This window comes from Sphaerodactylus townsendi, linkage group LG02 (genome assembly GCF_021028975.2).
Source record: "Sphaerodactylus townsendi isolate TG3544 linkage group LG02, MPM_Stown_v2.3, whole genome shotgun sequence".
NCBI classification, from domain to species: Eukaryota; Metazoa; Chordata; class Lepidosauria; order Squamata; family Sphaerodactylidae; genus Sphaerodactylus; species Sphaerodactylus townsendi.
Genome location: NC_059426.1, coordinates 87097556 through 87113107, shown reverse-complemented (window position 1 = coordinate 87113107; position 15552 = coordinate 87097556). Strand labels below are relative to the sequence as shown.

The 15552-nt window shown below is 43.2% G+C and overlaps 1 protein-coding gene across 2 annotated transcripts in view; it reads left to right on the top strand.

Annotated features, from left to right (window-relative positions):
- The first annotated feature begins 13074 nt into the window (after positions 1 to 13074).
- The window catches only part of PDE3B (phosphodiesterase 3B), a 56891-nt gene continuing 54413 nt past the window's right edge, over positions 13075 to 15552 (top strand). Inside the window, exon 1 of one of the 2 annotated variants that reach the window (XM_048483391.1) lies at positions 13075 to 14229. In XM_048483391.1, coding sequence (XP_048339348.1) covers positions 13255 to 14229 — 975 coding nt within the window. In that variant the 5' untranslated portion in view covers positions 13075 to 13254. The remainder of the gene's footprint in view (positions 14230 to 15552) is intronic. The other variant, XM_048483390.1, reaches the window with a different exon arrangement.

Genomic DNA, 15552 nt, shown 5'->3' with positions numbered 1-15552 from the left:
TCTTCCAAGGAAACTGAATGCATCAGAGCTTCTAATTTTTCTAATCAATAAAATATTTTTATTTTTACATTGTTAATTTCAATTTTTTCTGATTTTTCTTTGAGTTGAAATGGGTGCCTGCTCCAAAGTCACAACTACCCTAAGGCATCAAAACCCCGTGGGGTGACCCTATGCTCACATACTTCAGATAATAAATCTTTTATCACATTTGACATTATCATAATATCACTTCTGGAATCTGCTGAACTCTTGAAAGTTTTTGTACACACAGTTATTCAAAGCTAGTGTATGTTATTGCTTTTAGCCATTTCTATAACTGACATGAACCATATATGAAGAATTCTGTAGGTACATTTTTGGCTGCTATAATGAAGGATAGTATTATGTCTTCTTCCCTTTAACATTGCTTTAAATTAAATTGTTTAGAATTTAAAATTTAAGGAGGAAAAGGTCACAGAGCATGCGTAGCTAGTAAAGCTGTTCCTGTATTACTGACTGTAAGAGTCAGTCTATCCTGCAGCTGAAGAGAGAAAGCTTAGGGCTTGGCTGATGGAACGGTTAACTTCTTTGTAAGCTCCAGCCAGAGAAATAAAACATCAAGTGCAGCAGCAAAAGGAGTGTTTTAAGAGTTTACAAGGAAAAAGCCCTGCACTTCCTCAAGTTAGCAATTTGGGCTTGGTGTTTTATCTGTGTTACTGAACACCACTTGTTAGGATTTGCCTTTGTTCAGAGTGCCCTTTCTGAAAAGTGCTGAAGATCTTGTCTCTGCAAATATTGCCGTGTTCACAGCAATTATGATTCAGTCGTATCTGTAGTTGTATAGTGATTGTGATAAACTTTTGATACCTTGAAAATTTTAACACCTTGGAATATTTTCACTATGAAGCAACTTCATAACTGCTTGTTAAGCCATAAAGGTTCTGTCATTTAATGACTGAATTTCCCCCTGTTGCACTGGAAAAGATAGCAGAAGGTTCTACTGATTTACAGTTAGACCACTGCACTATAGTTACTTTCTCAACATAATAGTCCGATACAGCATTTTATAAAAGGATAGGGCCTTTTCAATCCTACCATTCTCTGATCTGTTAAAAAGTATGAATTAGAGCTTCAATTATTATTTATTTAATGTAGTATTTTAATCATACCTTTGTTTAATGTATATGTACTCTCAAAGGCAATCCTAGCCAGCAAGTAATCTTTAATGCCTTTCATATCTTGTTTGCTAGTTGTGTTTACTCATCCATTTTCCCTTTAGTTATCAAGTAACTGCCACCCAAACTCCATCTTCTGTACCAACAACCATCTAAAGAGGCACAGCAGATGGTCTAGCTTTTGAAACAAAGAGTTGCTTTCATTCGTCATTTTGTTTCCTCAGCTCTTTTCATTAGGAAATTTTGTAAAATAACATTTGACCTTTGCAAAGACCAAAAGTAAATAAGGTTCTGTACAGATTGCTCTTTAATCTTATTATTTAACTTAAAATAGTTGCTGAAATAATGTCTTCGGCTGAAATCTATTGATGTTTTCTTTAGGTGTATTTTATTATATACTTTCTTCAGAATGCAGAAGGAAAAGAGAAAAGTATTGTGAATAACTTGTTTGGGAAGATATACAAATGCACACTTAGTCAGAACAATGGGGAAGTATGCAACTCTCATGCATGTTTATTGGAAAACAAGTTCCATGGAACTCCCAAGTATGTATGTAGAAGGTTAGTTGTTGTCAGGGAGAAACAAATGAAGCAAGAAAGAACTTCTGTTTTCTCTTAAACTCAGAAGAAAATTGAGATTGTGACCCTTGGGAGTAACCTCCATTAAACATAATGGGCTTTATATATAAATAAACTTGCAGAGAATCATCCCGCTTACAGAAAAAACTGGAAGTTTTGATGTCAAGTGTACACTGTTCTGTTGATTCACATTTAATAAATCTAAATTTTACTCTGTAGTTGAACATTTACTAAGAAATAAAATGTACTAAATCACTTCTTACAACTTTATACAATAGCATTTTCCCCACAGAAGTGAGTTATATTCTCAAACTTCCTTATATTTTCAGCATTTTTCATGTAATTCTTATTTCAAGTCATTATGCTTTAAAGTGCCTACTTATTACAAAAATGGAATTACTGCCTGCAAAATGAGTTGCCAGATTTTCTAGCTAGTACTTTCAAAAGCCAGCTTTTGTGCAGGCAACAGCCAATGCTAATGTTTATCATCATGCTGTGAATTTTCGCTAGCTGATTTTTTTTTTATTTAGAAAATGTCTGTGCTTCCTCTCCAGAGAACATGCGAGAGGCAATTTACAGAGGAAAATATGATCAAAACTCCAAACACCATAAAATTGTTAAAAATTAACAAACTGTTAAAACCCAGCATTAAAACCCCAAATAGAACACAAAACAGTATAAACAACACTCTCAAATCTCGTAGTATAGATATTAAACTAGAAGCAGACTTTAAAAAAACAATATTTAAATATCTTCCTTAATTAAAAGCCTGAGTAAAAAGAAATGTTTTATCCTACACATATTTGAGAGTAAGATCCCCAACAAAAGGTGGGGTGTCCCAAATCCACTTGTGGGAGTGGTGGGGCGGCCGTGCCAGAGGATTTGTCCTCTCTGGGGCACTTACACCAGCAGATGGGCAAAACCACCACCATTAGGATGGAGCTCTAAGTTAATTTGCAGACAATCCTCTAGGGCAGGGGTCTGCAACCTGTGGCTTTCCAGATGTTCATGGACTACAATTTCCATCAGCCCCTGCCAGCATGGATAGGAATTGTAGACCATGAACATCTGGAGAGCCGCAGGTTGCAGACCCCTGCTCTAGGGGGAAGGCATACCAGATGTGAGAAGCTAGCCAGTGGGAAAGCTCTGTTATGGTTGTCATCTGCCTCACTTCTGCAGGTGGGGACACAGAGCTGAGCTTGAGAAAAGGATTTTACCTGGTGGGCTGAACAGTATCACCTCTGCAACACAAGACATGGTACTATAGCAGTTCAGTACTTGGTTTTTGCTATCTGTGATGGACAATAGGGAATTTTGCCATCTTCTGCTCCTGACATAGATGGGTGCTGAATCAGCAAGATAAAAAAGTCATGCTAGCCTCTTGGGCTAAGTGAAGCAAATGCATGGAATCAGATCATGATTGCTCAGAGGACTATCCTCTAGAAATGATTTGATCAGAAACATCTTTAAAATGGTTCTGAGCAACCCACAGCCTGGAGTTGAAGTAATTGATTAGAAGCCTGAGTGGGGAGTGCTATTTCCACTTCTCTCTTGGGGATGGGGAAAAAATAATTTTACCATCATAGTCATGTAGGAACCCAGTTTAATGCAGAAGAAGGCAGATCTAGAAGCGTATCCTCTGATTTATAAGATAATTCTGAGGTTACATCAAAGCTATGTGTTGTGCATACATTTCACAAGGATAAGTCTTCCCGTAGCCACTACCAGATTGTAGAAAGTTGGCATCTCATGGAGCATGGCCAAAAAATAACAGGTGATGGTATATGACAAACCATTTCTGGATTATTGCAAAAAGACCTCAGTTTTTAGTGAACAACTACATTTAAATGCTTAAATGACATGATGCATATTAGTGTTTTATGCTTTCTGCATGTTATAATTTGGATTATTATGGTACACAACAAAATGTTCTCCCCTAAGCCAATGAAACGTATGCAGTGTCTTGCCTCTTCTTTAGATTGTGACTAAATAATATTCCCAGTGACCAGTACTTGTTCTGGGATTGAATCTATCATCACGAACCTTTTAATTACAGAAATAATTTTCAGAGATCTTTAATTTGCTCTCATTCCCTATTCCAGGTCTTCCTAAAGCAGAGACCAACTAAACCTAATAATTTCTTCTGTGAAAAAAGGTTCTGCTTCTATGCCACTGTGAAAAGGCTAGGTACCTTACCAGTAATGCACTGAAACCTGGGATCTCTATCCAGATACTCTCAAACATATGAGATTTTAAAATTTTATTGAAAGAAAAAAAAGAGATAATAAAATCAGTTCTCTCTCAGCTCCAGACAGTTCCAAGTATAAAAAACAATACAAGGCTGTTCAGCCTAAGCCAGAAAAATAACAAGAACTTCAACAAGAAAATCTTAAGAAGAATCCTGATGAATGAATCTATTTATAACATATCTCCCTAAAATGGTGTCAGGGGTTTTATAGAATTGGCTCATCTAGAGCATCTGATCAGTAATTAACCAATTGGCTGTCAAATAGAGTTGATAAGGGAGATGACCCCCACCTGAGCATTCTTGGCAATTAAGACCTATCTGTCCGGTTTAGAATGTGACCTTGTAAAAGCCTATTCCATTATCCAAAGAATAACACCTCTTAAACTAAACCCAAACACAATTTACAACTTTAGTAAGGTCATATGGTTGCATTGTAAACAACCTAGCAAAACCAAATTGTTACCTCATAAAAGACCCAATAAACTAGATAAATTATTGCTAAGTAAATTTAAAGGAATATATACACTTTCTTCATTGCTCCCCCCCCCCCCTTTAAGCAGGGCTTCCTGCCCAGGTAGACAGAATCCAGCCCTCTGTGTAGTTTCTGATGGCCATTTGTTCCCCAGTCTAGTGCTGTTTATTCTCCTACTGAGTTCAAGTTGGGTTGCCAACTGGAGAAAACAGTTCTGCCCCTTTAATAAAGATTTAATATGTACAAATGGGCAGGTGAAGATATTCATGGCATGGAGGGAAAGACTGTACTATACATCCTACTGAAAGCAATGAGAAATAAGATAAAACTAAGTATTTCCATTGGTTTCTCTCAGATTTAATCATTAGATGGAGGGCATAAATCAAGGTGGGCTAATTTCTTACAAAACTAGTTAAGGTTGAATTTAGCACATTGTGGTCTTTCCTTTGTATAATGTTCTGCAGTTTCTCAGTCTTCCAGAGTAAGAGCATCAAAGAAAGAAAGAAGCAGGTTGTATGCTTTTTTCAGAAACTTCAGTTGATTTATTTAATATCAGAAGTAAAACAAATCACATTAAGAATAGTCATTTCCACTAATGTTCATACCTTCTACTTAATACGTTTTTAATTTAAACTGTAGCTTTAAGTTGTGATATGTACAGGGCACATTTTAAAAAGTGATTGGATGGGATTCGTAGTTTATATTTGTATTTTGATACATTTTAATGTTATTTACTTGTGGTATTTTGTGTGTATGTGTCTTTATATGATGTTTATGTTATGCAATTACCTATGGCTACAGCCTCCTTAACACGGTGAGTGCATTTGTGTGTGCTGGCAAAACTAAGATCAATACCGTAAGGAGTTTAGACTCTGCCTAGAAGCTAAACTGCTGGTAGAGTCACTCAAGGTGGAATGATTACATTACTTGTCTTCCGCTCTTCTCCAGTAGATGATTGAGTGCTTCCAACCTGGGGAACCATCTTCCAGCACTCATTTTGGATTGTCTCATCATAAAGTTTTCAAGGCAAGGGCTGGTCAGATGTGGTTTACCATTGCCTTCTTCTGTGCACTACTGACCAGTGTTAGCTGTAATGGCACTGCCATTGTCTATGAAAAATCCTCCGCTAGTGTCACCTTTAACTAATACAGCTGCTCCCCAATAGCTAGCCTTTAGGATACCTCTGCCATCTCTGTTTTTGCCTGTTCTCTTCTGCTGATGTGTCCACTGATTTCTAAAGGCGGTAGATGTATCTTAGTCTGGTGGATGCATCTTAAGTCTAGTGTCTCAGCTGTGACCATTACACCTTGATATGAGAAATGGAACATTTAAACATTTCAATTCTGGGAGTGAGTGAACTAAAATGAACTGGATTAGGACAATTTTAGGTAGAGTCAGAAAATTACAAAGGTTGATTACGCAGGGAACTCTTACCTTGGGACTCTTCTCTGAGCAGTGGTCTTGCAGAGGGCTCTCCTTGGTTTCTCTGTTTATAAGCGAGAAGGCAGCCCAGTGCCTGCTCCACAGAAGTCTCAACTGGCCTCTCCTTATGCTGCTTCTCTTAACTCTGCCCATTAACAGCCTTAAGGGCACAGATCTCACAGATACTCTCTTCTCCTCCCTTCCCCATCACACATACACATGTATATGAAAGAAAGTTTTAAAAATGTCCTCCTGGTCATGGAAGCAGACAGAAGCAGAGTGGGGGAGGTTGGGTAGAGCCAGAAAGAGACGCTTGTGCTGTTCCTTTGCAAAAGCGGACTCTCTGTAGATGTATTGATATATCCATACAAGCATTCAGAGAAGTGGGAAGGAGTCAGCAACAGAAAGGAGGGTGTGGGGAAGGTGTGCAAAACAGAGCAAGGGAATGGGGGTGGGAGAGACTTGGTGGGCTGGCTGTGGGCAGAGGTTCAGAGCGAAGCTGTGCTCATTGGCAATCCGCCTGCTCTGGCTGCGAAGCAAAATTAAATTCATGCTGGAAGTGAAAGCAGGGCTTGAGAAATATATGTCTGTACAAGAAATCTTGCAGCAATAGACATTTGCTGCCATCACACAGCAGATGTCTTGTGTGTAATCGGCGAAAGTGTTTTACTCAGGGAATGACAGAAACTGAGTTGCTTTAATAGTGAGGCAAGACGTAGCACAGGCAGTCAGGAGCTATAATGCAAAATCTGACCAAATAATATCAGTCAGATGGCTGTTGTGGGTTTTCTAGGCTGTATGGTCATGGTTGGGTAGTTTTAGCTCCTATCTATGCCTGCATCTATGGCTGGCATCTTCAGAGGCACATCCCTGTAAGATGTGTTTCTCTCCATGGAACAGTGTGGAGTTATTTGTGTAATTGGGTATTTGTTTTGTCCATGTCTCAGGTGTGAGGGGTGTGAGGTGCATTTGCATGTGTCTGGGTGGAGTTTGTTTACGGCTATGTTTGTTCATTTGCAATTGTAATTGGAGGTCATTTTTTTTTGTATGACATCAGAACAATTTAGTGAGTGGAAAGTATGATCCCAGGACCTGCATAAGGCCTATGGTGTCAAGCAAGCTCATTGCAGCTGACTTAGAAGCACATGTGACATTAAATAAGAACACTCATCAGAATCAAGTGAGAAAGAGTAAATGAAAGAAAAAGGAAAAGAAAGAAAGAGTGAGGATAGAGATCATATGAATTTTAAGAGGATGGTTTGTCAGGATGATCCATATAAAATTTAATTTTTATATAAAATTTAAAATAATTGTTAACATGAAAATATATCCTGCCAAATCAACTCAACATGGGTTTATTTTGCAATAAATTTTTTTTTATTATTTTAGACAATAAAAATAAAATCGAATAAAAATGCACAAGAGAAGTACTTTGCTCGAGGATAGTCAGAAATTCAATAGTCACAGCTTCTAGTCAGTTCCCCATCACATGAAAATAATTCTACCTCACATTTACTCGATTCAACTGTAATAAAACCGATAAATAAAGCTGTCAGAATCAGTTTAATAAAGCATGAGAATATACTAACAATTTTTTTAAACACTGGCTTTATTGCAGTGTTGGACAGAACCCTTAGCAAAAGGTCAGGCAAACTTGGGATCTTTGTTGCCTATGCATACATAAGTCAGCCTTTGCAAGAAATCCACAGGAGAGCAAGATAAAATTTACCAATTTTATTAAAGGACAAATAATAAACACACAATAAGCACACAATAATCAAAGCAGCAGAAAACACACACAGTCCTAGGATATAAACAGTGTTGAGGGGATTGGTTTGGAACAGATGAAGGGAATTTGGGAAGTAAAGGTTATAGTCACCTGATCTTGGAGCAGAAAAGTCTGATGAACAGAGCTGAGTGATATTGGGGCAATATCAACAGACAGAGAGGTGTCCAGAGGAAGAGGAGGGTACTGAGGGGGAACTCTTCCGAACACTTTTCAGAAGAGGAAGAAGGTCCCATTGAAACTAATGAGCAATCCATCAGATTCTTCAAGCAGGAAAATTTGGCCTTAATGATGGTAAAAACAATTTCTGCTTTAGAGTTGCAAAATCCCGCAGATGAGAAAGACCCTTCCACCCCGTCAAATTCCAAAAAGCCAATCAAAGGTAGCCCAAAAGGGAAGAAAGTTTTTTTTCCCCAAATGGAGGATACCCCAGAGGTATTTTCTCTCCCAGAATACTTTGAACGCAGGATTAAGAAAGAGTGGCTAAACCTGGAAGCCAGTAGAAGCTGCCCAGCCTTTCTCAAAAAACTATACGTGTTACCAGAACACATACATTCCATGATCCAAACCCCCTTGGTGGATGCTCCCGTAGATGCTTTACAGTCAGGAGGGCTGGTCACTAAGGATGATGAGGGGAACCTAAAAGATCCACTGGATTGCCAACCAGATGTGTTTTTTAAAAGACTTCACGACCGTCTGGCCTTGACCATTAGAGCTCTAGTCCCTTCGTCTACCATGGCTAGACCTCCATCCTATGGATTTGGTGACTCCTCCTTATGGTCCCACCAGAGGACTAGGGGGTCAGAGAGGGGTTGGAAAGGGTACTTATGGCAGTTTCCAATTGGCGGACTCCACCTTTGATTCCCTAATGTTGGTGTGTTGAGCCTTGGCTCTGGGGGTAGTAGTGAGGAGACAAGCCTGGTTAAGACCATGGTCAGCCGACTTTCACTCCAAGCAGGTAGTGACCACTTATGATTACCACAATTCTAGACTCTTTGGTAAGGAATTGGATGCAGTCCTAGTTGAATCTGACAAAAAGAAAACCATGCCTAGATATGTTAGACCAGACCACAGCTCCTCGTCCTTCAAACCATACACTTCATTCCGCTCACAACACACTCTTGCTCAGGCTCCCAGGGACAGCAAGCATTGGCCAGCACAGCAATCCTTCCGCAGGCGCAATGCCTACAACAACTCTTCTTTTTGTCCCTTCAACTCCCGTAAAGCAGGAAAGCCGGAAAACCCTTCCAGTCTGACAGTCTTCCCAGATCCTGAATATGCTGAATATCAAATACTTGAACAAATTCATCCATCTCCGCAGATTCAAGATGAAGACCCTGAGATCCACTGTCGAGAATCTACACCCCAAAGACTACTTGACTTTGCTGGATTTGATGGAAGCCTACTTCCATATTCCCATCAACCCTCTTCTCAGGCGCTTCCTTCGGTTTGCAGTGGGGGGAGAATCATTACTAATACAAGGCACTCCCATTTGGCCTTGCAACCACACCATGGGTGTTCTCGAAGGTCCTCTTAGCACCCATCATGGCTCTCTGGGAACAGGGCATTCATGTCCACCCCTACCTGGACGATATCCTAGTCTGGTCAGGGTCCAAGGAACAAGCCCTTGTGGATGTGGCCACAGTCCTTTCAACTCTCCGACATCACAGGTTCTTGGTCAACTTACAGAAGAGTTCCCGAACGCCATCTACATGAATGGAGCACCTCGGTGCCATAATAGACACCATCCACAACTCCCTATTCATTCCACATACCAAGATTCTCAAAATCCAGAGACTAGTGGCTGCCCTTATCCTGGCCAGAAGAGCATCACTGCTACAACTTGCCAGATTGATGGGGTTGTTCATTTCCGTCATAGACATGTTGCAGTGGGGGGGGATTCCATGCGAGAACATTACAGATGTTCCTGAGGCCTTACCAACGACAAATCATCAAAAAGGAGGATCAGTCCTTGCTACTCACCTGCTATCTTCACTGCAGTCTTCAATGGTGGTCCCACCGCAAAAACCTCTCCAAAGGGAAGATTTATCTACATTGGGACAGACCTCAGCTGTTCACAGACGCCAGTCTCCATGGATGGGGTGCCTCTCTCCAAGGGAAAATTGTGCAAGGTCTATGGCCAACAGATCATGCTCACCTTTCAATCAACTTTCTGGAGATGAGGGCCATCCTTCTAGCCCTGCAGCACTTCCAGACTTTTCTGCAGGATCGACACATAATTGTCAGAACGGACAACATCGCTGCCAAGGCCCATCTCAACAACCAGGACGGCTCAAGATCGCCCCGGCTACACCAGGAGGCGACCTGTATCCTAGCCTGGGCAGAATCTCACCTGCTATCTATGTCGGCGGAGCACATCCAGGGAAACCTCAACATTGAGGCAGATTGGTTGAGCCAAACAGTGCTGAAGGCAGAATGGAAACTTCTCCCTTCCATCTTCCGATCGATAACCCAGAGGTTTGGCACTCCCATAGTCGACCTGTTCGCGTTAGAGAAGAACGGCCAACTACCAGTGTTCTTCACCAGATACTTCCATCCTCTAGCGCGGGCAACAGATGCCTTGATGGTTCCTGTGGCCAAAAGGGCTCCTGTACGCCTTTCCTCCAAAGCTACTGAGGAAGATCTGGGCAGAAAAGGCAGAGGTCATTCTGGTGGCTGCGTGGTGGCCGAGATGGCCATGGTTTTCATCCATTCTTCAACTTTCCAGTGCTTAGCCCCTTCAGTTACCAATGACCGTGGACATGGTGTTTCAGGGGCAGATACTACATCCCGACCCAAAGTGGTTCTGCTTGACCGCCTGGCGCTTGAGCGGCAATCACTAGTGAGGAAGGGTTACTCCAATAGCGTCATTTCCACCATCATAGCCTCTTGCAGATCTTCCACAACTCGCATATACATCTCCTCCTGGAAGGTTTTTGTGCAATGGTCTAACAGAAACGTGCTCAATCCTGTACATCCTACGGAACCCCAGATCCTCCAGTTCCTACAAGAGGGATTCAAGAGGGGACTCAGAAGTGCGATGCTCAGGAGACATGTCGCTGGCCTCTCCAACGTCTGGCCTAAGTTACAAGGCTTACCAGCTTCCAGACATCCAGACATCCTCCAGTTCCTTAAGGGAGTTCAACAAAAACAACCTCCTATAGTGCATTGGTTCCCTTCCTGGAGGTTAAATACAGTCTTGTCGGCACTTACAAAGACTCCATTTGAGCCTATACAGTCCATTCACCTTAAATGGTTCTGAATGAAGCTCCTATTCCTAGTTGCCATTACTTCAGCTTGAAGGATATCCGAGCTCAGTGTCTTCTCAATAAACTCGCAATTGTGCATATTCTACAAGGATAGAGTGATCATGCGGTTGGCTCCAACTTTCAACCCGAAGGAGGGGTCTCTCTTCCATCTCAAACAGGAGATTGTTATCCCCACATTTTTTCCTTTGCTATCACTTCCAAAGGAGATCCATGGCACACCCTGGACATCAGAAGAGCCCTCAAGGCCTTCATCATCCGCACAGAGTCTATCAGAAAAACTGAAAGCCTTTTTATTAATGTGTTCGTGCCTAACCCGAGGGCCCGAATGTCAAAGGCCGCACTCAGTCATACACTTAAAACAGGCATATAAGTCTTGCAACCTTTTAGTACCAACAGGGATCACGGCCCATTCCACGAAAAGAGCCACTACAAACGTGGCCTTTAGGCGCCATATTCCTTTAGAAGATGTATGCAAAGCGGCCACATGGTCTTCCTCCACATCCTTTGTCAAACACTACAGATTACACACCATGGCGGGCAATGAGACTGCTTTTGGTCACAGAGTGTTAGAGCATTTTTTCAAGGATTAACATACCCACCCATCATAGGGACACTACTTGGGGAGGTCCCATACAAGATGCCCTCAGTCGCCTCCAGGAGAACAGTCCATTGGTATGCTTACCATGAAGGGACTTTCTCCTGGTGGGCGACGAGGGCATCTTGGCCCTCCCTGATGCCTGACTGAAAATAGCCAGTATTGCTGAGAGGATAATCGAGTTCTCATCTCCCGTCAGTTTGGTGACGGTTATGTTCTGAGAGAGAGAATCAGTGGGTTAGCGGTCACATGGTTATTATCGTTGTTCTGTGGTTATTGTCACTTACAATGTAATTGTTGTTGCTTCCTGTTATGCTTATTGTGTGTTTGGAGTTTGTTCATACTGCTTTGTTAGTTAAAGACTGGAGCTAAAATGGATGCCCAAGCTGTCCACAGGAAGTAGCAACTTTGAGTTCCTGCCTCCCTGAGAATGGGTTGGGAAATCACCCATACAAGATTCCCTCGTCGCCCACCAGGAGAAGGCCCCTTCACGGTAAGTATACCAACGGACTGTTTGTTAGTCTCTTGCCTTGAAAACCCTACTGAGTTGCCATAAGTCTTCTGCTTATACTAATTTTTTAATAAGCTGGCTCACAGTCTAAGTACAGAACAGATACTTTAAATAAGAGGGAAGGATTTAGTAATCCAAAAGTGAGACTGTTATATGCTAGGCTAGCACATAGCTGTCTATAACATTGGATTGTACAGTTTGATGAAAATGTTATGTTCTTTTAAGTCAGAAGAGGTATAATTTTAGATTCAGAAACGACCTTGCAAATGGCACTTCGCTCTGACCCACTTGGTAGTAAGTACTGTAAAACTCTGCATTAGCTATAGTTAGCTAATGAAAATGAAAGTTTATGATTTGTTATGTCAAAAGTAAAGTTTTAATGGTATTTTAATGTAACACCCATCCAAGCCTGTATCAGTTATTTCTATTAACAGAAAGTTTCAGTTTGTTCCTCTCATATTTTTGTGTAACCAAAAAAATCTGAAAACTATTTTACAGGGATAAATTGTTAAGCTTAATAAAGTTGCAATAGTAATTACTTTTTGAAAATTCCCAGCAAGCAACTCAGAAATGGAATCTGAGCAGCTAAGTAACTAAGAATTGGACAGCCTACATGACTTTTTATGAGGGAGACAGCAGTGATGTTGAGGGGAGAGACCCGCCAACACCAGGGACCCACGAAAGGCTGTGAAACTTCTCCTCTCCATGACAGAAAAGCCCCTGGCCCTTTTCCTCATGCCCAAGTCCCAGTGACATCGAGGCTGTGCTCCAGAAATCCCCTCCCCTGTCTGACATTTAACTCTTTTTCTACCCTACGATCGTTGGAATCTAGCTGAACTTAAATGACTGTCTGTACGCGCAGAGGCATGAAAAAAAAAAGTAAACACCGAGTCGCCGCTGTCACCCTTGTCCTCACCCCCACTCCCGTCCGGGTCTTAAGTCCGCGAAGAGGCCACTGCTGTTGTTAAGCTCTGGGAGGCGACTGCCAGTCCGGGAGAGAAACGACACTCTTCCCCGTCTCCCCCTCCCTCTTTTTCTCCCCCTCCCCCTTTACCCACCATGCTCCGAGACCGGACACTTCACCCCCACAGCGGCAGCTCCAGCTCCCAGAGTGGAGCCCGCGGTGAGTCTCCAAGAGCGCGTCTTCCTTGAAGTAAGATGAGGGAAGCCGGAGGGAGGAGAAGCTGACCCCTCCCCTCCCTCGCCCCGCGCGACCACCATGAAGGAAGAGGGCCAAGTTGCCTCCGCCGCCCCTCCACGCGGACACAACCAACTTGCCAGCCCGCCGCCGCCGCCTCCTCCGCCCAGAGCCGCTCACCTCGCCCGCAGCCCGAGGAACGGCTACGTGAAGGGCTGCGCGGCGCCTTTGCCTCGGAGCCCCCCGCTGGCTCTCCTCCGGCTCCTGCCGGGCGCTTTCCGGCGGGTCCTTTTTGCTTTGGGCGCCGCGGCAACGGTTGCGCTGCTCGGGTGGCTCCTCTGGGGGGCGAGCCAGAGGCAGGAGGGGGCGGCGGCGCCCGGAGCGGCCGGGCTGCTGCTGCTGGAGGGGCTGTGCCGCAGCCTTAGCTGTGCCTTCAGCCTGGGCTGCGCCTTCTTCTTTCTCACCCGGTACTTGGCCCGGGACGAGCCCGGCGGAGTCTGGTGGGTCCTGGCGCTGCCGCTGTGCTGCTACGCAGGGGACTGGCTGGCGCTGCAGTGGCCGCTTCTGCCCCGCCGAGATCCAGCGGAGGAGGGCGCCCCCCAGGCTCCGCCGGCCGAACTGCAGATAGTGGCGGGCCGGCTGCTGTGCGCGCTCGGCGCCGTGGCGGGGCTGACCTTGTGGCAGCCCAGCCTCAAAATGGGCAGGAGCCTCCTGGTCTTGTTCTTCTCCAGCCTCGTCTGGCTGGTGTCGCTCACCAGCCTGGGCTCCCTGCCCCCGGCCCTCCGGCCGCTGCTCTCAGGCTTGGTCGGGGCGGCCGGCTGCCTGGTGGCGCTGCCGGGCGTCGAGCGGGGCATCTTCGCCTCTTGTGGCTCGTCGCCGCAGCGGCGCCCCCTCCAGTCTCACCCGAGGCGGCTCAGCAGCGCGGAGGAGAAGATTCCGGTGATTCGACCCCGGAGGAGATCCAGCTGCGTGTCCTTGGGGGAGACTTCCATCAGCTACTATGGCAGCTGCAAAATGTCCAGGAGACCCTCTTTGCCTTGTATTTCCAAAGAGCAGGTAAGACTTCCTCTGCCATAGTGACAAATGGTAACTTCCGAACAATCGATGCATTTGCATGTTTCCCTCTGGAACTTTCTGCAAATCTGAAAAGTGGGAGGGGGGGTTGCCCCTGGTAATTTTAGATGAATTTCAATTTTGTGTGTTTGTATTTAGCCAGCAAACACTTTTATTTAATTTTAATTAATGTAGTTATTGAAGTTCTTCTTTGAACTGAGCTGGTGTATACATTTCACTAGGTCTTCACTGTGCCATTCTCTAAATGCAGTCCATTGGTGAAGTAACAGCATCCTATCCTATATCTGACTGGCAAACTCCTGAAGAGTTTCCTGATATGTTACTTTAGTATATCTTGAGCAAAACTACATTCACCATGTCTGATTGCGCAGGAAGATAAAATATCAACCTAAAATTAACCTTTTAGTAATAGCATCACATTAATATCAGAGTTTCCATTTATATAATGAACAATTTTAAAAGTTGTGGAGTGTGCCAGTTTTTGATAGTGCTTGTGGAGACAACTGGCAGTTTTAATCTGAGCATTCAGTGAGTTTCCAGAAGCACAACTGCTAATTCCCATGTAGAATGCACAGTAGATTATCTTTCTTTTGAAACACTCTGTATTCTGCCATATCAGCACTCCTAGTGGATGAGAGAAAGTTGAGCGAACGTGCAAGCAGATGTTTGCTAATAACAAAGTCTGTTTGTTCATGGATTCTCTTGGAGCATTTTTACAACTGAATTGCTCAATAAAAACCAGCATACTGGACAAACTTCACTAACTGTAATAAAGGAGCAGCTTACCAAAGAATTAATGGGTTTTGGCAGGCAGCCATTCACACATTGTTCACAGCAAAGGGCTAATATATTTAGTTTATAAAGAGCTTTTTGGTTTCATATCTTCTGGGATGCCAATATATACAAAGACCTGAGAAAAATATATTTACAAGAGTCGTGCCAAGCTTTTGAGATCTTAAGCAAGTAGATTTTGACATTGAAAACTGAAAAGTGATATCTAAAAGGACAAGTGGTTACTCACAGAAAGAAAATATAGGAAAAAACCAGTGTACATAATGGGAGTATGACTGACAACTTTGCTGCACTTCTGCCTTACTCTGAATTTTCTTGGACATTGATCCACAAGCACTGGAATCAGTTTGGGCATGGTGGTTCTGCACACCTGCCCTCCCTGTGCATTTTCACAGTTGTGGAGTCAATTTATTTTCTTCCGCACATGCCTTAAATAACAAGGATTTTCAAGGGAGGATGCAAATGTTATCAGTGTCAAAGCACCCCCTTTTTAAAAAATGGCACTAAAATGTC